Consider the following 24,288-nt stretch of genomic DNA (forward strand, 5'->3'; position numbering starts at 1 on the left):
ACTACCTTGGGATGGTGTCAGATCTCACAGGTTGAGGGCACAGTCCCCAAAATTGCCCCTGCTTTAGATACCAGTAGAAAGCCCAGACCCCTGGAGTGTCTGACCAACAGGTTTCAAGTTGAGGTTCCCATGACCCACTCTTTGGGTTCAGTTCATTTGTTAGAGCACTACTCCAGAGGCTGCTGTAGGAGAATTGCTTGAATCCAGGAGGCAGAGGTTGCAGTGAGCCGAGATTGTGCCACTGCACTTCAGCCTGGGCAACAGAGCGAGGCTCCATCTCAAAGAAAAAAAGGAAAAAAGATCAATGAGTTCTAAGTGTGCCTAATTCACACTATGATTTTGTCTTTAACATGTGAATGATTTAGGAGCAATAGCAATGTTACTCCAGCAAGAACAGGAATCTAGCTCAAATACTGACACCAGGGTGTCTAGCAGCACAGCCTACCCTGAACTCACTGGAAATCAAAACCTATTTGTCCCTGAAAATATTTTAAGTAATTTTGGAGAGATGTAGGAGAATAATGCTCTTTTCTTTTTCTTTTTCTTTTTTTTTTTTTGAGACAGAGTTTCAGTATTGTCACCCAGGCTGGGGTGCAATGGCATGATCTTGGCTCACTGCAACCTCCCACCATGGGGCTCAAGCAATTCTCCTGTCTCAGCCTCCTGAGTAGCTGAGATTACAGGTGTGTGCCACCATGCACAGCTAATCTTTGTATTTTTAGTAGAGATGGGGTTTCACCATGTTGGCCAGGCTGGTCTCCAACTCCTGACCTCAAGTGATATGCCCATCTTGGCCTCCCAGAGTGCTGGGATTACAGGTGTGAGCCACCGAGCCCAGCAGAGAATAATGCTTTTCAAACATTTTTTAAATTTTTTAAATTTTAATTAATTAAATTTAATGTTTTAATTTTTTAGAGACAGGATCTTGCTCGGTTGCCCAGTCTAGAGTACAGTGGTGGCTCACTGCAACCTCAAACCCCCTGGCTCAAGCAATCCTCCTAACTTTGCCTCTTTTTTTTTTTTTTTTTTTTGAGATGGAGTCTCGCTCTGTTGCCCAGGCTGGAGTGCAGTGGCGTGATCTCGGCTCACTGCAAGCTCCCCTTCCCAGGTTCACGCCATTCTCCTGCCTTAGCCTCCCGAGTAGCTGGGACTACAGGCACCCCCTGCCACCCCCGGCTAATTTTTGTTTTTTTTTTTTAGTAAAAGATGGGTTTCACCATGTTAGCCAGGATGGTCTCGATCTCCTGACTTTGTGATCCACCTGCCTCCCAAAGTGCTGGGATTACAGGTGTGAGCCACCGTGCCCAGCTCTAACTTTGCCTCTTAAAATGCTTGAATTACAGACATGAGCCACTGTACCCTTCCACAGTAATGCTTTTTAGGGGTGTATTAGTTGGGGTTCAGCCAATAAACAGAACCACTAAGATGTATATATTTCGTTTATGAATTTAAAACATATGAATCTGACCTTACCCAGTTGCAGGCTGGTTAAGCAACCCCATGAAGTGTTGGCTTCGCTGCCTCTGATGCTGGAGCTTGAAGTCTGCAGCGGGGTGGTGCAAGGGGCCGTCACAAAGGGATGAGGGACACTAGGTGTGGGAGAGCAAGAACCAGCTAGAACCCACAGGTCTGAGCTGTGGAGCCCACGAGGAGAGACAGAACCCATGTCATCGTTCTCGCCTCTGACTTTAATCATGTCCTACCGGGGCCCTTCCTCAAAGAACTAAAGACACACACTTGGCTCAGGATCAGAGACACTCAGGGACCATCTAGGACCACTCCTGGCAGCTGCAGGCCCAGGTGCTGCTTCACACCAAGGAGACGTGAGCATGCCAGAAAAGGGCTACAGCCTTGCTTCCTCCCAGCAGACTTGCCAGGGTGGTCTTTCCGTGGCTCACCCTGAAATCTGACCACCAGGAAGGAGGGGCATCCTGACTTCGTGCACACATTACAGAGCTTCCACAAGGGGGCAGAAGAGCTGCCCCCAAACCCTGAGAATTTGAGTAGGATTGCATCAAATCTGTAGATTTAACTTTTTTTTTTTTGAGATGGAGTCTCGCTCTGTCACCCAAGCTGAAGTGCAGTGGCTTGGTCTCGGCTCACTGCAACCTCCACCTCCCGGGTTTAAGCAATTCTTCTGCCTCAGCCTCCCGAGTAGTTAGGATTACAGGCACACACTACCATGCCTGGCTAATTTTTTGTATTTTCAGTAGAGACCGGGTTTCACCATGTTGGCCAGGGTCTCAAATTCTTGATCTCAAGTGATCTGTCTGCCTCAGCCTCCCAAAGTGCTGAGATTACAGGCATGAGCAACCACACTCGGCCGATTTAACCTCTTGATATTAAGTTTTTCAATCCCAAAACATGGTATATCTCACCATTGATTTAGGTATTTTTAAAAACTTTCTCTTAGTTCTTAGTAGAGTTTTGTAGTTTTCCGTGTATGGGTCTTATGCAACTTTAAAATTTTTTTTTTTTTTTTTTTTGAGATACAGTCTTGCCCTGTCACCCAGGCTGGAGTACAGTGGCTCAATCACAGCTCACTGCAATCTTGAGCTCCCCAGGCTCAGGTGATCCTCTTGTCTCAGCCTCCCAAGTAGTTGGGAGTACAGGTGCACACCTCCACATCCAGCTAATTTTTGTATTTTTTGTAGAGATAAGGTTTCACTATGTTGCCCAGGCTGGTCTTCAACTCTTAGGCTTAAGCAATCCACCCACCTCAGCCTCCTAAAGTGCTGGGATAGCATGCGTGAGCCACTGCACCTTGCCTGCAAGAATACTTTTTTTTTTTTTTTTTTTTTGAGACGGAGTCTCACTCTGTCACCCAGGCTGGAGTGCAGTGGTGCAATCTCAGTTCACTGCAACCTCCACCTCCCGGGTTCAAGCAGTTCTCCTGCCTCAGCCTCCCGAGTAGCTGGGACTACAGGCACACCCCACCACACCCAGCTAATGTCCATATTTTTAGTAGAGATGGGGTTTCACCATGTTAGTCAGACTGATCTCAAACTCCTGACCTTAGGTGATTCACCTGCCTCCCCTCCCAAAGTGCTGGGATTACTGGCATCATCCACTGTGCCCGACCATCAAGATGATTTTTAACGCTCCATTTACAGGGACAGATTTCTGGTGATAGATAACAACCAATATTCTAAATAGCTCACTATGGGCCAGGTGCTCTTTATAATATATGTAGCTATAATATGAATATGAACAAACTCATTTAAGCCTCACAGCCCACAATGAGGTCCCAGTGGCCCCCAACCCCCTCACTTCCCTCTCGTCCTCCTCCACTCTGCCACGGTCATCACACCCAAAGCCAAATGCCCATCAACAACAGCCTCCCGAGTAGCTGGGATTACAGGTGTTCACCTTCACACCTGGCCAACTTTTATATTTTTAATAGAGATGGAGTTTCACCATGTTGGCCAGGCTGGTCATGAACTCCTGACCTTAAGTGATCCACCTGCCTCAGCCTCCCAAAATGCTGGGATTACAGGCAAAATTCTGGGATTAGTGCCCGGCCCTAAGATGCTATTTTAATAGCAAATACTTTCTACTTTTTATCATTGAGATGGTCATGTGGCTTTTCTCCTTTAATCTATTGATATAGTTGCAATATCTTTCTGTTTGACAAGTAGTACTGGCTTGTGGTTTGGATTCACTATTAAAAGAGACATGATAGTCTTCACCCAGTATGCATTTCCTTGGCTTTAAGAAAAGATACAGGACAGATGGGACAGTGCGTATAGCAGCACAGAGTGGAAGTCTCAGGACTCCCACATGTAGCTTCTGAGGCCCCTTGTCACTCAAACACTTGGTCCTGAGGCTGAGGGAGTGTGGACCTGCCCAGCTCTGGGAAGCCATCAGCTCTGAGGCCTTCAGATTTAATGCCTTCTTTGTTTGTTTCTTTCTTTCTTTCTTTCTTTCTTTTCTGGAAACTGAGTCTTGCTCTATCACCCAGGCTGGAGTGTAGTGGTGCGATCTCAGCTCACGATAACCTCTGCCTCCTCGCTAGAACTCAGAAAGTAGAGGTTGCAGTGAGCCAAGATTGCACCATTACACTCCAGCCTGGGAAACAGAGCAAGACTCCATCTCAAGAAAACAAAGCAAAACAACAAAAATTCTATATTTAAAATTTAATTAGCTTTTTTTTTTTTTTTCAGATGAGTCTCTCTCTGTCTCCCAGGCTGGAGTGCAGTGGCACGATCTTGGCTCACTGCAAGCTCCGCCTCCCGGGTTCAAGACATTCTGCTGCCTCAGCCTCTCGAGTAGCTGGGATTATAGGCATGTGCCACCATGCCCAGCCAATTTTTGTATTTTCAGTAGAGACGGGGTTTCACTATGTTGACCAGGCTGGTCTCAAACTCCTGACCTCAAGCGATCTGCCCGCCTCAGCCTCCCAAAGAGCTGGGATTACAGGCGTGAGCCACCCTGCCCAGCCCAGATTTTTTTTTTTTTTTTTTTAATGAAACATTGTATCTGAACTAAGGAAGTTGCATGTAAAGTTAGGTAAATGGTAAAATACAAAAAAGAAAGAAAGAATCTTTGTAACTGATTTCAAGACTTGTTTCAATTGTCTCAGCCAGGTTTGAACACCTGGATAGAGACCTACCTGGCTGGATCAACCCCAGCTCTGCTTTGCAACCTCTAACTGCAATAGTCAGTTTCCTCATCTGAACAGAGAAGGTGAAAATGATGGCTCCTCACTGTACTGCTGGGCGCAAGGGTTCAGTGAGCCACTCCCCTTCAGGCATAAGGAACGGAGCCTAGTGGGTGGTCAGCACTCAGTAGATGTTGCTTATTTCTGCTTCTGTTTGAGTTGTTAAAGTTTACAGCCAGGGGAGTCATAACACCCAGTGCCAGCTCCCATTTTGGGGCTATGCTCACTCAAGGACCGTAGCACCGGACAAACATGGGCTGACAGCCTGCGTGTCCTCCCAAAGGCAGAAACAGCAAGGCTTAGGAACAGGGGAGGAAGGGCTGGGAGCACCAAGGGTGACTGCAGAGTCCAGCCCAGGAGACTGGGGGTGTCCAGCTGAAGAATCCAATTTGGTGTCATAAGTGACCAACATTGAGACCCGGGACCCAGTCGGAGGGAGGACAGGGCCAGGACAGAAGGCCCAGGGAGAGGAGGTTCCATTCAGCTGGGAGGAGGACGCTCACAGTCACAGGAGCCCCCAGAGGAGGGGGTCAGAGTAGAAAAGTGACCACAGTGTGTACGGCCTTGGCCTGGCCTCTGTATTTCTTCTCCTCAAGTTTGGTTTCTCTTATCTTTACCATTTGAGGCCTCACCTGGCATGATGCTCTTCAGGGTCTCTGTCAATGGAGCACCCGTCCAGAAGGCAGAACTGGGGAAGCCAGCCCCACCCTTCCCTGGTTCCAGGACATGGGAGGTGCAGATCTGGGTTCTGCCCAGAAGCCATGAAAGTCCATCTGATATTAGCCTTGGTTTCCTGGACTGGGACGGACTCCCGTACATCCCTGCAGCCTTAGGGCAGGTCATCCGGGTGATGCTACTCTGGGTGGCAAAGCCAAAACCCAAAAAGGACGGGCAGGCCGGGCGTGGTGGCTCATGCTTGTAATCCCAGCACTTTGGGAGGCCGAGGTGGGCAGATCACTTGAAGTCAGGAGTTTGAGACCAGCCTGGCCAACAAGGTGAAACCCAGTCTCTACCAAAAATATAAAATATTAGCTGGGTGTGGTGGCACGCACCTGTAATCCCAGCTACTCAGGAGGCTGACACAGGAGAATCGCTTGAACCCAGGAGGCAGAGGTGGCAGTGAGCCGAGATGGTGCCACTGCACTCCAGCCTGAGTGACAAAGCAAGACTCTGTCTCAAAAAAGACAAAAAACAAAAAATAAGACAAGCAAGGGCAGGTGCAGGCCAGCCCCATCCCTGTGCTTCCCAGCACCTGGCCCAGGTTCTGCAGGTCACAGACTGCTGGGTGTCCAAGCGGAGCTGCAGGGTCTCCTCCAATGTGGCCTGGGGGTCCTGCGACCGGACTGTCACCGGACTCTGCTGAGGAAAGGGACAAAGGTTTATGCCGCACGTCTCTGCTGCATGCTCGCCCTCTAGAGGGTGTGACCTGAACAGCACACTTGAGAAGTCACATTTTTCTTACCTGCTTACAGTTGACGAGGGGGTCTGTTAAGGAAAAGCAGGCTGGGTGGTGACAGCAGGCTTTGGTAAAAAGTTTCTGTCTGCCCCAGAGCTTGGGTCCAGGCTCTATTCTGGTGTTACCGAGGGCTGCAGCAGGGTGTGCTGGGAGACCAACATGGATGGGTTTACAAACCAGAAATGTTAGACTACACAAAGAGTTTTACATCTGTAAACCATTTCATCTGATGACAAACTCAGACTCAAGTGTTTACAGCACACTGGGGCAAAAATACTGTCTGGAGTTAAATTCTCAGTAGCAAATTGTACAAGCCAGAGAGCAGGGCAGTGCCTCCAGAGAGGAGAGAAGAGAGGGTGGGTGGGGCCCCCCACAAGCACAGAGGGAGGCCGGGACCCTCCCTGGCCAACGGTAGACAGGGGGAGCCACTGTCTGGGCTTCTGACTCCCATGAACCAGCCCAGGGTAGGTTAGATGTGAGTGGGAATGATTTTACTCCAGTCCCTGGACCCAGGATCTTCCATAAGAGCCACAACCTCAAACAGCAGGGCGGACTCCCCTGGGACTGCTGTGCCCCCCGCCAGTGCCGCCACCCTGCACACCCACTTTCCTCTGGGCACTGGAGCCTGACTCTCTCAGGGCAGCAAAAAACCAGTGGGAACTGGCCCCTTCCTGGTCCTCTTGAGGTCAGGTCAGGGCAGAATTTGTAAGGACGGAGGGCAGGACTCCCTGGGGGTGACTCTGGGCTCATATCAGTGCTGCAGTCCTTAGAGTGACTGGGATAAGAGTGTGCACCGTCCCTGGGCCAGCTGGAGGGAAGGAAAGAGATTGTGCCCTTTCCTGGGGAGCGACAGCACCTCCCCATTTCGGCCTCTGCGACACTGAGGGAAAATGAGAGACCCCACATCCCGCTGGAGTTTCCACCGGAGCCAGGAAAGGTCCCCGGGACAGGAAGGAGCTGGTTCCGCATGTGGGCGGCAGGGATGGGAGCAGGGAGAACGGCCTCCTTCACAGGTGCAGGCTTTGCCCGAGATTCACCTTAGTCCCATGTAAGGGGGGACAAGGCAGGTACCCAGCAGGGGTCCAGAATATTGAGGGACAGAGCAGGGCAGAGGGACCCTGGGCAGGTGCTGGGCTGTGCAGCCCGGGTCACCCTGGGACCGGAATGGAGGTCCCGCTTGGGTCTGGAGTCCATGCTGCTGTGTACGAGGTCCTGGCTCGGCCACCACTGTGGGGCCCCGTCTCCCTACACCCCAGAGGGACCACAGGCTCTCCGTTCCCAGCCCAGGTCCCAGCAGTGTCATGGGGCTGTGTCCAGTCACCTCACCAGGACTCACAGGGCTCCCAGGTCATGGGCAACACTGTGAGTTGAGGCCCCGTGAGACAGGGGGTCTGGGCCCTTGGAAGGTGGGGTTCGGGGGCCGGAGTCGGGTCTCCTGGGACCTGCCCTGTGACATGACTAACTGTGGAGCTCTTTCACCAGCTGAACCCCTCTGGCCTCCCCTACACTGGCTCCTTTCCCAGAATGACTGCACGATTTTCATCACTCGCTTCCAACAAGTGGAGTTCGGGCTGTTGTCAAACCCAGAGACACAAGCAAAGGGCAGCTTGGACAACCCGGTCCCTCCTGCACCCGCCCCTCTGTGGGAAACGCCGAAGTCCTCAGCTCAGGGCAGGGCTGGGGTGTGCCCCGGAGTGCTCTGGGGCACCTGGAGGAGGTTTCTTTTCGTCAAGTCTCTGTCACTGTGTGTGGGTGCGTGTGTTGTGTGTGCATGTGTTGTGTGTATGTGTGTCTTGTGCGTGCTTGTGTGTTGTGTGTGCATGTGTTGTGTGTCTTGTGCATGTTTGTGTGTTGTGTGTGTTGTATGTGTTGTATGTGTGTTGTGCATGTTTGTGTGTTGTGTGTCTTGGGCATGTTTGTGTGTTGTGTGTGTGTTTGTGTGTGTGTTGTGTGTGTTGTGCGTGTGTGTGTTGTGTGTGTGTTTGTGTGTGTGTTGTGTGTGTTGTGCGTGTTTGTGTGTTGTGTGTGTGTCTTGTGCATGCTTGTGTGTGTGTCTTGTGCATGTTTGTGTGTTGTGTGTATGCGTTGTGTGTGTATGTGTTGTGTGTGTGTATGTGTGTGTTGTGTGTGTTGTGTGTGTGTGTGTTTGTGTGTTGTGTGTGTGTGTTGTGTATGTGTTGTGTGTGTGTTTGTGTGTTGTGTGTGTCTAGGCCAGGGAAGCAGTGAGTCGTTTCTGTCCAGGAGCAGCTATGTGTGAGGCCAGTTCTTGGTCTTTTACGCGGCTTCTGCAGACTTTCCAGAAATCGTGAGGTAGGAGCCGCCTGCTGTAATCAGGCACATAAGTCACACATCCCAGAGTTGGGAACCAGCGCAGAAGGCCCAGGACAGACCCCAAACTGAAGCCACAGCCCTGACACCTGACACCCTAGCCCTGGGCTCCATCTCTGCCTCTGGAGCCTCCTGTCTCCAGGGCTCAGCTCCCCTCCCCTCTGTGGCTGGGCTCTGCCTCCTGGGCTGCTCCTCTCCCCAGCCCTCTCTCTGGGCCCAGCCTGGACACCTGCCCCCTTCCTGGGCTGCTTCCACTGACTGGCCCTGTCCTGGGTCTCAGCCATGGCCTCCCCTGGGCTCCCTCTCTAGGGGGTTGGAATCAGGAAGGGATGGACACAAGGCTGCTTCGGAGGGCCCCTGCCTGCACCTGTGTGGCTCCTTTCCAACAGGAAGACTGGCTGCTGGCTGTCCTCTTACTGCGGCCTGTCCCTTCCAATCAGCTCCCGGGGCTCTGTGAGTGAGGGTGGGGTCTGCATTTAGGTTCCTCTCCTGTGAGGTTTAACAGAGTTTTCTGGCTCCAAAGGGATGTCGTGTGACCTTTGCCCTGCTACAGGTCCAGTACACCAGGAAAGACATCTACACATTTGCTAACGTTTTTTGTTGTTTTTGTTTTTGTTTTGTTTTTCTTTTTCTTTCTTTTTTTTGAGATACAGTCTTGCTCTGTTGCCCAGGCTGGTGTGCAGTGGCACGATCTCGGCTCACTGCAAGCTCCGCTTCCCGGGTTCACACCATTCTCCTGCCTCAGCCTCCTGAGTAGCTGGGACTACAGGCGCCCGCCACCTCGCCCGGCTAATTTTTTACACTTGATCTTAGCCAAAAGGCCGAGAAGCGATCGCCCGGCTAATTTTTTGTATGTGTTAGTGTTTATGTAAACACTTGCAATTCATGATACAATTGCTGAGCCAAAGCAATAATGGAAGATTCTTAATGTTTTATTAGTCTAGATACGAAGCCAGTTAATCATTTCATTAATAAATTGAAAACTATTCTGAGAACATTGAGCACAATCTTACTATTATATACTTAGAACATAAGAGAAATTTTCAATTAAAATTAATTCACTCTGATTTTTAAAAAATCTATTTGTCAGGAGCGCCTTGCTTTGCTGGTGTCTGTGAGTGGCTGGAGACGGTGGTGAACGGCCTGTTGGCATTTCTTGGAAGAGGATCTTTTATTCTGAGGCTCAACCCAAGTCTCTGCCTTCCTTAGAGACTGAGGCCCATCCTTCAGTTTCCCTGATTCTGGAAGAGCAGTGGGGTTGAATGGAGCAGGAGGTGAGAGAGTGGAAAGAGGGCATAGGGAGGAGGCCTGGGGACAATGACAATGACCGGAGAGGAGGGAGGGATGGGGAGGTGGGAGAGAAAGGGAGGCTGTGAGAAGGAAAGGGAGGGATGAAGCTGGGCGCCCTGGGGAGAGCAGGGAACCCAGAGGAGGCTCTGAGCAGAGGGGAAGGCAAGGCCCAGGGGAGAGGGGAGGAGGGGGAGGCCAATGGGGCACCAGGCAGGGGGAGGAAGCCGTCACCTGGAGAATGGCCCGAAGCCTCCCACTCAGGGCTTGGCTGTGCTCATCTAGTCCATCCCAGGGCTGGAAGGGACATCCCTGGCGGTCCACAAAGGTGTCCCAACAGTACTCAAATTCTGAAAAGGGACAGGGGAGATAAGTCATGCTCTGGCTGTGGGGACCAGTCGGCACCAAGAGCCCGTGACTCTCAGGACAGACTTCCCACATCCTGGTTTCAGTCCCTCCTTTCCCTCTTCCTCCCCTAGGGACTGAGCTCCTTCATCAGGCACTTCCTTCCCACTGGAATCTGGGCCAGCCCAGTTCTCATTCTTTCGGGAAACCCCAAGTTCTGCTTCCACTTCCAGCCACCCTCCCTTCCCTCCCTGGGGCCACACCTCCTGGCCTGGCCTCTCTCTTCCCATAGACCCCAGAGTCGGGTCCCAGAGTGCAGCCATCGTCTCTGCAGGCAGCAGACCAAGGCCTTTCTCCTTTTCTTCCCAGAGACCTCTCCTGCCCCCACCCACCCTACCCCACCCAAACCTTCCACTCTTACCCTCGTAGGTCATGATGAAGACTTGGGCCCCAGCATCCCGCAGCGTTCGCAGTGCCTCCTGATACAAGGGGTCGTAATCATAGATGCGGGCAGCGAAGATGCGCAGTCTCACGTGTGTGTTCTCCTGAAGGAACGCACGCACTTGCTCGGCACAGCCCCAGCTGAAGCAGGGGCTCCAGGAGATGAACCAAGTGACCCTGTGCATCTGGGCCGGGTCCAACTGCCAAGAAGGAACCTGGTCCAGGAAGCACAGCTCTGCGTGGCAGCCATCAACGCCATGGAGAGGATTCTTAGCCTAGAAAAGGAAACAGAGTGTGAGGTGATGTGTGGTGAACAGGGAGGGAGGGCCAGGACCAGGTGGGGCTGGGGAGGCGGGGGCCTCCAGCACAAAATTAGAGGGGTCGCCCAAACCCCAGTTATTAGGATGCATGATTTTCTCTGCAGTATTGAAAATATCAAATGTTATGCAGAAATCCCAAGATAAGCAAACTATTGTCCATTAAATGCAAGCAGATCGGGAGCAATGAGGTTTGATTTCGCCCAGCTCCGATACACACGGGACGGCACTCTCCTGTCAGTCTTTATTAAAATCTTCAGTTTCATTCATTGTGGTCTATTTGCATTAAATTTGCATTTTAAAATATTGCATTAATTATTAAATCAAATTGCATTTTCTCTATTACTGACTCAACCCAACTGGCCATGGAGAGTCACTGAAGCCAAAGTTTCCCCCCTCAACCCCAGGGCCAAGCAGCAGCAGCTGCAGGAAGCACAGGTGACAGACACTCTGCAGGACACCACAGGTACCACAAAGAACCTTCTGCCCATGCATGTCCCTGGATTGGGAGGACCCTGCCTGGATGCAGGTGGCTGTGTTGGTCACCTGGTTGCATAGAAATCCCCAGTGCTGGTCCATCGGGACCCAGGTGCCATTGTCCAGGTGCTCCACCTCGTAGCACAAGTAGGTCTGGTGCCGTCCAAGGATCGAAAGGTCATTGTTAAAGTTGAAAGTGAACATGTCTGGATCCATCAGGTGTCTGTGGACAAAGGTGGGGGAAACCAAAAGACCTAAGACACCTCCTGGGACTATCCCTTGCTCCTCTCTTGCACCCCCCAGTCCTTCTCTGCTCCCCATATACTGAGACACCTGTCAGAGGAGGGGCTTCCACTCATTTTGTGGGGGCCACTGATCTTCTCTCTCTGACCCCTTCTGGGGAATTATCAGGAAGTCAGCACAGTCCTGGGGCCTGTTTAGGCCTTTTCAGGGCCTCCCCAGGGTCAGCTCAGTGTGTTCAGGCCCTCCGGGGAGGACCCTGCTCCTCTTCCTGAGGTAGAGCTGGGTCTCATTCCCTGGCCTCACCGTGCACCCCTGTCCTGGCTCTGCTTACCCACAGCCCCTGCTGGAGATGGACCCGCTGGGGCTTCCTCCTGCCTGCAGGGTTAACTCCTACCACACCCAGCATCGGGGCAGGTACACTCCTGAGGGGGATCACTGGGGAGAAGAACCTGCCAGGGACCTCTTTTCATATAATTCGTAGCATTTTCCACATCCCTTAGGATGCCATGAGGTCTCCCAAACGTGCTTCTCAGGCCAGACGGGGCAGCTCAGGACTCCTGGGTTGGAAACACCAGCCCCACCTTGAAGGCCTCTCCCAGCCCCTCTCTATGCATCCTGACATAACCAGAATTAGAAAAATCGGTGTTTGGAGGTAGCAGCAAAAGAAGAGAGAGAGGAGAGGAGAAGAGAGGAGAGGAGAGGAGAGGAGAGGAGAGGAGAGGAAAGGAAAGGGAAAGAAAGAAAAGAAAGAAGAAAAGAACGAAATCCCTCAAGGACGGAAGAAGCCCCTCCCTCCAGACAGAGCATCAAAGAAAGACAGCTAAAGATCCCCTCAAGAAAGTACTCCATTCCTTCAGGACCTTCCTCCTTCCGTCCTTCCTTCCGACCAAAAGAAAGAAAGAAAGAAAGAAAGAAAGAAAGAAAGAAAGAAAGAAAGAAAGAAAGAAAAGAAATATTTGTTCGCCATCATTTTGAGTGGACCTGGGTATGTATCTGGGCTCTACCACTCACTCACTTTGTGTTCTCAAGAAAAGGGAACAAGGCTTCCTCAAAGAAAAGTAGTCCTATAAGCAACCCCCTTTCATTAATATTAGGGAGAATGAGACGACACTGAACATAAAAGGGCTTAGGCCAAGTCCAGAGACACGGAACATTTGTAAGAAATAGCAGATGCTCATTTAAAGACAAGTGAGGAGGATCCCCTCTCCAACCATCTTCACTGGCTGGGGCACAGCACCATTATCCACCGGGATTTTCAGGCTCCCTGTGCACCTGCCCCAGGAGGGGGAAGACCTGGAATTGGCACCATCAGAGGAGAGACCAGCGCTGGGACCAAAACTGAGAACCTAGAGCAGAAAGCCAGGTCTAGAGAAAGGGTGAGGAGGAAAAGAGAGGCCTCTGGGGTTTGAGGGTGGGAGGTGAGTGCTCATCAGAAAAGCTCGAAGAGAAGTTCTTGTCACCTTTTTAGCATGTGGGGACTGGAAACACTTGTGCTTCAGTCCTGAGTCCTGGCTGTTTCTGTGGCCAGCACTGCTATAGGCCAGGCCTGCCCAGCACACAGTCTGAACTCCCCAAACACACTCTGAAAAGTCTCCTGCCTGGGCAGAGGGGCTGCAGGGGTGGGTGGGATACGACAGGGTGGGTGGGAGGTCAATGGCCCCTGTGGGAGTGGCAGGGTGAGGAGCGAGGGTTCACCATCCTGTGATGATGTGTCCTTGACATCGAGGAATCAGGGCAGTGGCGGGGGCGGCCCCACCAGCCCAGCAGTGACTGGCCCAGACACAGTGCCGGATACCACAGCCCCCGCTTTCCACAGCTGCTGTTTCCCGAGGACTGCTGGACGCACAGCTCCATGACAAGATTTTGGGAAAGAAAGTCAAGAGTGAGGGTGCTGGGCTCTAAGCAAGGCCTTTTGGGAAGAGGCAAACCCCCTCCACCATCCGATCCCAGGAGAGTCAGGGAGGAAGATCTGGGCCACAGACTTAATGTGGGAGGAGGCTGGGCGCGGTGGCTCATGCCTGTAATCCTAGTATTTTGGGAGGCCCAGCGGGGCGGATCCCGTGAGGACGGGAGTTTGAAACCAGACTGGCCAACATGATGAAATCCCATGTCTACTAAAAATACAAAAAAAATTAGCTGGGCATGGTGGTGGGCACCTGTAATCCCAGCTACTGAGGAGACTGAGGCAGGAGAATCGCTTGAACCCAGGAGGCAGAGGTTTCAGTGAGCCAAGATTGCACCACTGCACTCTAGCCTAGGTGACTAAGCAAGACTGTCTCAAAAAAAAAAAAAAAAGACATATGGCAGGAAAGTACACACAGGAGAGCCCACGCCGGGCACGTCACTCATTGTTGTGTTTTCTGCATTCCCAGCTGCTTAGCTCCTATTTGGGGTATAACTAGGACTTTGGTACTACCTGGTTTCGGAAGACGTCCCTCTTCCAGCAGACAGTTGGGTGGTGCTTTATACCTTCCACTGTGAAGCACAGCCAGGTTTTGTTCTGATCTGTGGCTTTCAGTAGGTTTTTAAAGTGGAGGTAGAATATGTGTGGATACATTGCCTTCATCGGGTTTCTGAGGGCACAAGGGAGAAACCCGCCAATGCAGAGACCCCCACCAGAGTCCTGGGGGCTGATGCCCACTGAATACCACTCCCTGGTATTTGGGCCCTGGGCTCTGGGCCTCCCCCATCCCTCCACAGCCCTGAGAATATCTGCTGCTTTCCCAGGCAGGAAGACTGGGACAGAGAAAGAGGAGGGGAGGCTGGCAGGGGCAGCAGGGCTGGGGTGACCTCTCCCAGCTAGAACCCCAGCTCTCTTCTACCAATGGGACACCCTTAACCTCCCCGTTTTTCTGCCACACATCTCCCAACCCATTAGGAAAATGCAACAGACAATAAAACTCTTCACCTTAAAATAATTGCTTGAACATTTCAGCTCAATTACTTCCTCACATTTCACCTGTCCAATAATGATGATGATTATTTTTACATTGGGATCACACCGAATTTCCAGGCCAAGGCTACTCTTCATTTTATTTTTCTAAGACAGAGTCTTACTGTGTCGCCCAGCCTGGAGTGCAATGGCACGATTTTGGCTCACTGCAACCTGCGCCTCCCAGGTTCAACCAATTCTCCTGTCTCAGCCTCCAAAGTAGCTGGGATTACAGGCACCCACCACCACTCCTGGCTAATTTTTTGTATTTTCAGTACAGACGAGGTTTCACCATGCTGGTCAGGCAGGTCTTGAACTCCTGACCTCAAGTGATGCACCCACCTCAGCCTCCCAAAGTGCTAGGATTACAGGCATGAGCCACCATGCCCAGCCTAAAATAAGAGCATTTCTCCTGATCATCATATTTTTTCCTACATTCCAGGTTACAGGTGTCATTCTAAAAGGTGAATGGTGCTCACGGAGGAGGAGCCTGTGTCTGGGGTCATGTGCATCCTCCTCTGCTCACAGTGGAGGCATCTTTGGAAGAAATGACTTATTTTCTGGTACGGAGACCATTCCCTCCCCTGCACCCTCTCCTAAGACTTTGTATTAAAACAAAGTAAATCTTACAGAAATTCCATCAAAGCACCAAGAACACAATTCCACATTGCTCCAATTATCCTTTGGTCCAATTCTCCCAGTTCCAGAGTTCAAGAATGGTGAGAAGCACACAGAGGGAGCACCCTCCTAAGGCGGGGAGCACTAGCCTGGCCATGGCTTTCAGGGGAGAGTCTCAGCAGGGGGCTTGGGCTGGGGCAGGTGGGGGAGGCGGCCCATTCAGAAGCAGCAGTGGGGCGACAACATAGCAGGGCAAAGAGCCTGGCTGGGAGTAGCGGGGGCAGGGGAAGCGGAGGGGAGAGAGCCTAGGGCTGGGACTGGGGCAGGGGGAGGCCAGGGCTGAGGCCCAGCAGGGCCACCAGGCAGGAAGGGGCAGCAGAGGCCTCGCGGGCAGAGTGGACAGTGGTCCCTGATCTGGGGCTTCATGTGCAGCCTCCTTGGCGGGCTTGTCCTGGCCCTGATGTTAGTCCTGGGCTTGGGTTCTATTTCTATCTTCCAGGGCCCTTGTTCCAGGAGACACCTGCGCTGTGAGTGACCTCCCAGGCCCATCTGAGTGCAGGCCTCACTCCAGGCTGCTTTCTCACCTGGATGGGAGGCCCGCCGGAGGGACCCCTCACCTGGGTGGGAGGACCGCCGGAGGAACCCCTGGATCCTGCCTCAGGAATCATCCCAGGGACGCCCCCACCCAGCAGCTATGTGGTAGGGAGGGAGAGTGAGGGGCAGGTGTCTGCCTCCCCCCATGCCTTCACACTCAGAGGCCACCATTGGAGGGAGGAATAGCGGGTGGGGGTGGCCCTCAGATGTCCCCCCAGGATGCCACGCATGCCGCCACACTGAGCTCCTTCCTTCCACATCTCCTGCCCAGAGTTTTTCCCTGACAGGCTGAGTTCTTGCCTCCTCTTGTCCCCATGTCACAGAAGGGGAGCGGCTGGTGTCTCAGGCCACCCTGTCTTGCTGTTTGTTCCTCTAGTCCAAGACCTGGTGCCTTGGAGGCAGAAGGGGCCTCTCACTCACAGGAAGGGCCCAGGAAAGCAGGGAGGAGGCAGTGTGGAGGGAGCACCAGGAGTTAAGGGAAGGCGGTGTGACCATGAGGGCAGGCAGTGGGTCAGGAGAGAGGGCAGAAGGGCCTGGCCAAGGGAGGCCTCAGGAGGATGAGCAGGAGGTGAGAGGAGAGAGACCATGAGGCCAGAGGGAGACCTTCACCTGAGAATCTCCTTTAGCTTGCGGTGCAGGAATGCATAATTGTCATCAAATTTGTACCAAGGCATGAATGGCTGACCTTCATTGTACGCACAGTTTTCCCAGCAGTATGCAAATTCTGAGACGAAGAGGCAGGAAGTAGTCAGGCTCTCCCCTGACCCTGGTCCTGCCCTCCCAGGCCTTGTCTCCTGGCTGTCAGTTGCGGTCAGTGCCGCCCTGCCCCTGCAGGCTGCCCTGGGACACCCCCAGCCATGGCATTGCAGATCCATCCATCTCTCACGCTGTTCCTCTCGCTCATGCTCCCCGGACCCCTCCTCCTCTCACCTTCATAGTCCATGATCTTCACTCGGGCCCCTGCCTGACGCAGCCTGCAGAGCGCCCTCCGCCAATCTCTACCCCGGTAGTAGTAGAGGCGGGCGGCGGAGATGGTCAGGGTGACATTGGGGTGCTCAGTCAGGAATTCAGCCACCTTCGCCACACAGTCCGGGCAGGGGGTCCAGGATACAAACCAGGTGATCTGGAAGCGCTTGTAAGCAGGCAGCTGGTTGCCACAGAACCAAGAGAGGAAGTACATTTCTGCGTGGTGCTCAGGCTCAGAATACACCTGGGAGAGGAGCAGGGGACAGGGGATGATCTGAGAGGGGGAGTAAGAGGAGTGCAGGGGTGGTGCAGGGGGAGGAGGGGCCAGCACAGGAGCCCAGGGGATCTTGCCACTGAAGCTCCTTTCCTCCATTCCCCCCTGTTTGGTTTGAGTGATTGTCTGCTCCAAAGCTCATGTTCAGTGTTAATTGCTGTTGTAACGGCCTTAAGTGGTGGCACCTACAAGCAGTTATGAGGCTGTGGGGACTGCACCTTTGTGGGTGCCACTGCTGTGGTTATTCAAGGGTAACGTCAGCCCCTCTTTCTGTCTCTTGCCTTCTATCTGGAAGGGCAGTATGTCAGACTAAACTCCTGCTTCCTCTTGTCCCGGTGTCATGGAGCAGCAGTGACCCGACATCCCAGTCCACTCTGTCTGGAGCATCCCCTGAGCTTCTGGCAACAACCTTCACCCCCACGTGACTGTGCAGCTCACACGCTGAGGCAGGAGAATCGCTTGAACCCGGCAGGTGGAAGTTGAGTGAGCCATTGCACTCCAGCCCCAGACAACAAGAGTGAAACTTGGTCTCAAAAAAAAAAAAAAAAGAAAAGAAAAGATATCTGGGAAGTGGCCAGGCATGATGATTTATGCTTGTAAACCCAGCACTTTGGGAGGCCAAGGCAGGTGAATCCCCTGAGGTCAGGAATTCCCCAGCCTGGCCAACAAGGTGAAACCCTGTCTCTACTAAAAATAGAAAAAATTGACTGGGCGTGGTGGTGGGCTTCTGTAATCCCAGCTATTCAGGAGGCTGAGGCAGAAGAATCACTTGAATCTAAGAAGTGGAGGTTGTAGTGAGCCGAGATTGTGCAATTGCACTCCAACCTGGGCGCCAGAGCAAGACTCCATCTCAAAAAAAAAAAAAAAAAAGAAAGAAAAAAAGAAATGTGGGAAAAAATACACAATTGAGAGCCCATCCCTGGGCATTTTATTTATTGTTGTGTTTTCTGCATTCCCAGCTGCTTAGGTCCTGCTGTAGCATGGGTTAAAAAGAAAAGACGAACTAGTTTTCCTCCACCTAGCCAGCTCACTCCAAGGACAGTTATAAGATAACACTGCCTGAAAAGTCAAGACCAAAGGAATGGGCTCCAGACGCCACCCTCACACCCCTCCAGAGCAAGGTTGAAGAAAATAAAAAAAAATTTAAAAAAAGACAAATTCCTTTACTGTCTCTCCTTTCCAGAACCATTAATTATAACTATATTTTACAAATGTCTATATTCAGCCAGCTCCTGTTTTTCTTTAGACATAGCTTCTAGGCCACCAGGTATAGAAGGCCACAAGTTATGCCAAGTCATCAGTTATGCTATGCATTATGTGATCTGTCACTGTTGGATTAACTGCCTTTGTTCTGCTTCTATAAGTTTGCCTATAAATACTTCAATCTGTCTTTGTTAAGGGCTCAGCCTTTTTGGATGTGAGTCTACTGAGCCGGCGCACCTAAATAAATCCTCCGGTCTCACCCATATCAGTCTCTCCAGTCCTCTAATTCCTGCAACACTGCCTGTGATTTGATTGAAGTTTGGGTCGTACCTGGCCTCGAAAGACCCCTGTGTCCCAAGGGAGCTTTGAGGGGTCCTTCCTTATTTTCACTTCGTAGCACAGCCAGGTGTAGCTCCGACCGTAGAGGATGGGTTCATTTTCAAAGTTGTAGTAGAATATGTGTTGATACATCCGCTCCATTGGATTTCTGAAGGCACAAGAGAGAAACCGGCCCACGCAGAGAGCCCTCCCTGGAGTCCTTGGGGCTCATGTCCACTGAATACAGCTCCTGGGGTGGCCCTGGGCCTCCCCCACCCCTCCACAGCCCTGAGAATTTCTGTTGCCTTCCCAGGCAGGAAGACTGAGGGGAGAGGAAGAGGAGGGGATGCTGGCAGGGGCGCCAGGGCTGGGGCGATCTCTCCCAGCTCGGGCCCAACTCTGGCCTTTCCAGGGGTACATTCCCCACCCTCCTAGTATTTCCGCCAACCCACTCCCCAACCCATTAGGAAAATGCAAAAGAGAATAAAACTCTTCACCCGTAAAAAAATAGCTTTTAACCTTTCAGCTCAGTTCCTTCCTGATATTTCACTTTGCGTGTTAACATTATTTTAAAGTCATGGTAGAACTGAATTCTGAGGCCCAGGCGACTCTTCTAAGTGCTGCAAGGGGTTTGAGCTCATGTGATGCTTCCCTAGGTCGGCAGGGGCCATTCCCATCTTACAGAGGAGGGACCAGAGGCACAGAGAGGCGAGGTAACCCGCCCAGGCCACAGAGCTGGGGACAGATGGAGGTGGGGCCTCTTTCCAGGCCGCCCTGTCCAGCCTCTGCCTCTGCATCACTGGCCCTGCAGGGGAAAGCTGTTGAGGACTGGGCTCTCTTTTCACTAAATTTTAAAAGAGCATTTCTCCTGATTATTGCATTTTTTCCCTCACATTCCATGTTACTGGTCATGTTCCATTTTTTTTCTCACATTCCATGTTACTGGTCATGTTCTTTTTTTTTTTTTTTTTTTTTTTTATGAGATGAAGTCTCACTCTGCCACCCAGGCTGGAGTGCAGCGACGCGATCTCGGCTCACTGCAACTTCTGCCTCCCAGGTTCAAGTGATTCTCCTGCCTCAACTTCCTGAGTATCTGGGACTACAGATGCGCCACCATGCCTGGCTAATTTTCGTATTTTTTTTTTAGTAGAGATGGGGTTTTACCATATTGGCCAGGTTGGCCTCAAACTCCTGATCTCATGATCCACCCACCTTGGCCTACCAAAGTGTTGGGATTACACGTGTTAGCCACCGTGCTGGGCCACTGGTCACGTTCTAGAAGATGAAGAGTGACCTTGGAGTGGAACCTGTCTGGGGACATCTGCTCACCATGGAGTCATCCTTGGATGACATGATTTATCATGTGCTTCAGAGACCATTCCTGCCCCTACACCCTCTCCTAAGACTTTGTATTTAGGCAAAGTAAATCTTACAGAAATTTCATCAAAGTGCTGAGAACAAAATGCCTGATTGCTCCAATCATTCTTTGGTTCAATTCTCCCAGTTCCTGAGCTCAGGAATGGTGGGAAGCACACAGAGGGAGCACCCTCCCAGGGCGGGGAGCACCCACCCGGCCATGACTTTAAGGGAGAATCTCAGCAGGGGGCCTGGGCTGGTGCAGGTGGGGGAGGCGGCACATTCAGAAGCAGCTGTAGGGCGACCACACAGCAGGGCAAAGAGCCTGGCTGGGATTTGGGTGGCAGGGAAGCCAGAGGGGAGGGAGCCCAGGGCTGGGGCAGGGGCAGGGGCAGGGGGAGGCCAGGGTTGAGGCCCAGCAGGACCACCAGGCAGGAAGGGGCAGGAGGGGCCCAGGGGACACAGAGGGCAGCAGTACCTGATCTGTGGATTCATGTTCAGCCTCTTAGATATGCTTGTTCCAGTCCCGCTCTTTTTTTGAAGCGCGGCAGCCTCTTAGATATGCTTGTCCCAGTCCCGCTCTTTTTTTGAAGCGCGGCAGCGTCTTAGATATGCTTGTCCCAGTCCCGCTCTTTTTTTGAAGCCTGGTGGTTTCACTTCCTGCTTACAGAGTCCCTGCAGTTGGGCAGCCCTCCTTAAAGTGACCTCCCAGGGCCTTGTGAGTCATGGCCCCTCCCCATTCCTGCTCAGGCATTGGTGTGGGAGGCCCTGGGGTGCTTTACGTTTCTCTGGCTCTGGCTCTTTCTCTGGTTTTCCCCGGGCCCCTCCCTCTGGCAGAGGAACCTCCAATAAAGACAGGCTGCTCTGTCTTGATCTGTCTTGGGCAGGATCCAAAGGAATTGCAAAGAGAAAGAGAGAGAGAAAGGCATTGCAGCCAGAGCTCGGGAGGCGGGTCCAGACCAGGCTGAGAGAGGGGCAGGTGCCCCCTTGCCTGGTGGATGGGCAGGCTGGAGCCCCCTCTATACTACCCCCTCCCCAGCCCTAATGTGTGCCCAGAGCTTTGAGCAGCACCTCCCTGTTGAGCAAGGGGAGGTTTTGAGACTCCAGTGGGGAAGGAAGTGTGGACTCTGCACAGCACAAGTGAAGGCTTAGGTGTGCCTCGTGTTCCCAGCTGTGCGCTGGGTCCGTCATATGAATTCCCTCTTCCAACCTCCCAGCTTCCAGAAGGTTGGGGGCAGGTCAGCCCCTCAGAGAGACTGTGATGTCTGCGACACCTAGGAGGGGAGGAGGGTGTCTACAAACAAGCTCACTGCCCACAGGGACCTCTCAAGGGGTTCCGTGTGGACCAAGAAGATGGGAAACAATTACACACACTGCTTTCTGATTATTTAAGTCCATCTAAGTGTATTTTGGAGGAAGGAATGTACATTGAAATAATCTTTCTAACTAGATTCCTTTAAGGGGAGTTTGTTCCAGTTGGAGAAGTTGTGCTCTCTGTAGAGGCTCTGAACTCCTCTGGCTGCCACCCGAAGGCAGATAGGGAGGAGGATGCGTGGGTGGGAGGGGGTGCAGCAGCGCCCCTACCTGCATGGAAGCTTGTCCTACCTCTGCACAAAGCGGACTCCTAGTGGTTGTTTTTGGAAGGTGAAGTTTTCTTTTCTTTCTTTTTTTGTAAATCTTCAGCAATATAAATCTTTTCATTTAAAAGTCAGTTTTACTGTCGAAAATGCAAACTTAGGGAGGGCAGAAAGATCACACACAGAGCTGCCACTTCACACCTGGAGGGTTGCTCAGTGGCGGTCCAGAGGCGTTCTTCACTTCCCAGGCGGTGTGGGGGCTGGGCAGAGGCGCTCCTCACTTCCCAGATGGTACGGCGGTGGGCAGAGGCGCTCCTCTGGAAGGTGAAGTTTTCTGTTGCCATCAGAAAGAGATGGACAAAGGATAAGACCATTGGTGGAAAATAAACAGTTCCGTTTATCAGAAACATACTTTGTAGAAGAAAATGTAATAATGACCCTAGACCAGGGTGGCATCCTTAAACCCAGCTGAAAGGCGGCAGTTAAGGCACAGTGGGGAAAGGACATCAGCTTTGCAGCCAGGCAACTCTGAGATCCGCCCCTTCCTTACTGTGTAACCGGTTTACTTGATGTCTCCAGGCCTCTAATTGCAGGCGTGAGCTACTTGCCCAACCCATTTTATTTTTTCAAAAACGTTTTCAGGCCAGGTGTGGTGTTTCCTGCCAGTAATCCCAGCACTGTGGGAGGCCGAGGCAGACGGATGACTTGAGGTCAGGAGTTCGAGAGGCCGAGGCAGACGGATGACTTGAGGTCAGGAGTTTGAGACCAGCCTGGGCAACGTGCTGAAACCCCATCTCTACAAAAACAAAAACAAAACAAATTAGCCAGATGTGGTGGTATACACCTGTAATTCCCGCTACTAGGGAGGTTGAGTGGGGAGGATCACTTGAGCCATGATTGCATCACTGCACACCAGCCTGAGTGACAGAGTGAGACCCTGTCTCAAAAAAAAAAAAAAAAAGAAAAAAGAAAAAGAAAAACCTTTTTCCACCTGTGTAATTTTATTTGAAGAAGGTTATATATGGCTGACTGCTGTGGCTCATACCTGTAATACCAGCACTTTGGGAGGTTGAGGCAGGCAGATCACCTGAGGTCAGGAGATCGAGACCAGCCTGACCAACATGGTGAAAACCTGTCACAACTTAAAAAAAAAAAACAAAAAACAAAAAACAAAATTAGCCAGGCATGGTGGCACACGCCTGTAGTCCCAACTACCTGGGAGGCTGAGGCAGGAGAATAGCTGGAACCCAGGAAGTGGACGTTGCAGTGAGCCGAGATCTCATTACTGTACTCCAGCCTAGGTGACAGAGCTAGACTCCATCTCAAAAAGTTAAAAAATAGGCCGGGCTCAGTGACTCACATCTATAATCCCAGAACTTTGGAAGGCCGAGGCAGGTGGATCTCCTAAGGTCAGGAGTTCGAGACCTTCCTGACCAACATGGAGAAACTCCGTCTCTACTAAAAAAAGAATGCAAAATTAGCCAGGTGTGGTGGTGCTTGCCTGTAATCCCAGCTACTCGAGAGGCTGAGGCAGGGGATTCACTTGAACCCGGGAGACAGAGGTTGCAGCAAGCCCAGATAGTGCCATTGCACTCAAGCCCGGGCAACAAGAATGAAACACCATCTCAAAATAACATAAAATGAAATAACAAAAATAAATATAAAACAGAAAGTTATATATATAGGATCTTTAGTATATGATTATATGGAATATATATCTAGGATATATATATATATATATATATGGGATCTTTTGCTATGGTTTCTTTTGATATATAGAATCATTAGTATATGATTAGATATGGAATGTGTGTATGGAATCATTCGTGATTGACGTTTTACACTCATCATAATATCCTTGAGGTTCATCTGAATTGTTGCTGGTTTCCATAGTTGTTTGTTTTCATTGCAGGGCATGATTCATGGCATGGATGTACCACAGCAGGTTGAACCATTCACCCACTGGACGTTTAGATTGGCTGCTGTTTTTGGCTATTGTGAACACAGCTGCTATAAACACAGGTTTTTGTTTTTGTTTTTAAAATGTGAACATAAGTTTTCATTTCTCTGGAATAAATGCCCAATAGTGCAATTGCTGGACTGTATGTTAAGTACATGTTTAGTTTTATAAGAAACTACTTGGCCAGGTGTGGTGGCTCACACCTGTAATCAGTGCTCCTAAAGCACTTTAGGAGGCTGAGGTGGGCGGATCATGAGTCAAGAGATCGAGACCATCCTGGTCAACATGATGAAACCCTGTCTCTACTAAAAATATAAAAATTAGCTGGGCATGGTGGTGTGCACCTGTAGTCCCAACTACTTAGGAGGCTGAGGCAGGAGAATCACTTGAACCCAGGAGGCAGAGGTTGCAATGAGCTGAGATCATACCACTACACTGCAGCCTAGGTGACAGAGTGAGAAACTATCTGAAAAAAAAAAAAAAGAGAAAAGAGAGAAAGAAAGAAAGAAAGAAAGAAAGAAAGAAAGAAAGAAAGAAAGAAAGAAAGAAAGAAAGAAAGAAACTGCTAAACTAAATTGAAGAATAGCTGTACTATTTTATATTCTCACCAGCAATGTATAAATGATCCAGTTTCTCCAGCATTTGGTGCTGCCACTGTGTTTTATTTTAGCCATTGATAAGTCTGTGGTAACATTCTGATAGGTCTGTGATAATATTGTGGTTTTAATGTTCACTTCCCTAATGGCTAATGATGTCATATGTCTTTTTCATGTGCCTGTCATCTACGTATTACTTTGGCAAAATCTTTGCTCCTGGTTTTCTATTTTTCCAATTTTAAAAATATTGTGGCAAATTATACATAACATAAACTCTACCATCTTGACCATTTTTAAGCACAGAGTTAAGCGGTATTAAACATATTAAACATATTTGTAA

General features: G+C 51.0%; 1 protein-coding gene across 1 annotated transcript; it reads right to left on the reverse strand.

The window, feature by feature from the left end:
* Positions 1-9,349: 9,349 nt before the first annotated feature.
* On the reverse strand, positions 9,350-20,460 carry APOBEC3B (apolipoprotein B mRNA editing enzyme catalytic subunit 3B). The gene is made up of 8 exons (XM_030915811.1): positions 20,294-20,460; positions 18,472-18,628; positions 16,629-16,908; positions 16,308-16,422; positions 11,381-11,534; positions 10,498-10,792; positions 9,966-10,081; positions 9,350-9,685 (listed from the first exon to the last, which is right to left on the reverse strand). Exons 1-8 carry the CDS (start codon positions 20,308-20,310, stop codon positions 9,671-9,673), a joined length of 1,149 nt encoding a protein of 382 aa, XP_030771671.1. The 5' UTR covers positions 20,311-20,460; the 3' UTR covers positions 9,350-9,670.
* Positions 20,461-24,288: the final 3,828 nt, after the last annotated feature.

This window comes from Rhinopithecus roxellana, chromosome 13 (genome assembly GCF_007565055.1).
Source record: "Rhinopithecus roxellana isolate Shanxi Qingling chromosome 13, ASM756505v1, whole genome shotgun sequence".
In the NCBI taxonomy this organism is placed as follows: domain Eukaryota; kingdom Metazoa; phylum Chordata; class Mammalia; order Primates; family Cercopithecidae; genus Rhinopithecus; species Rhinopithecus roxellana.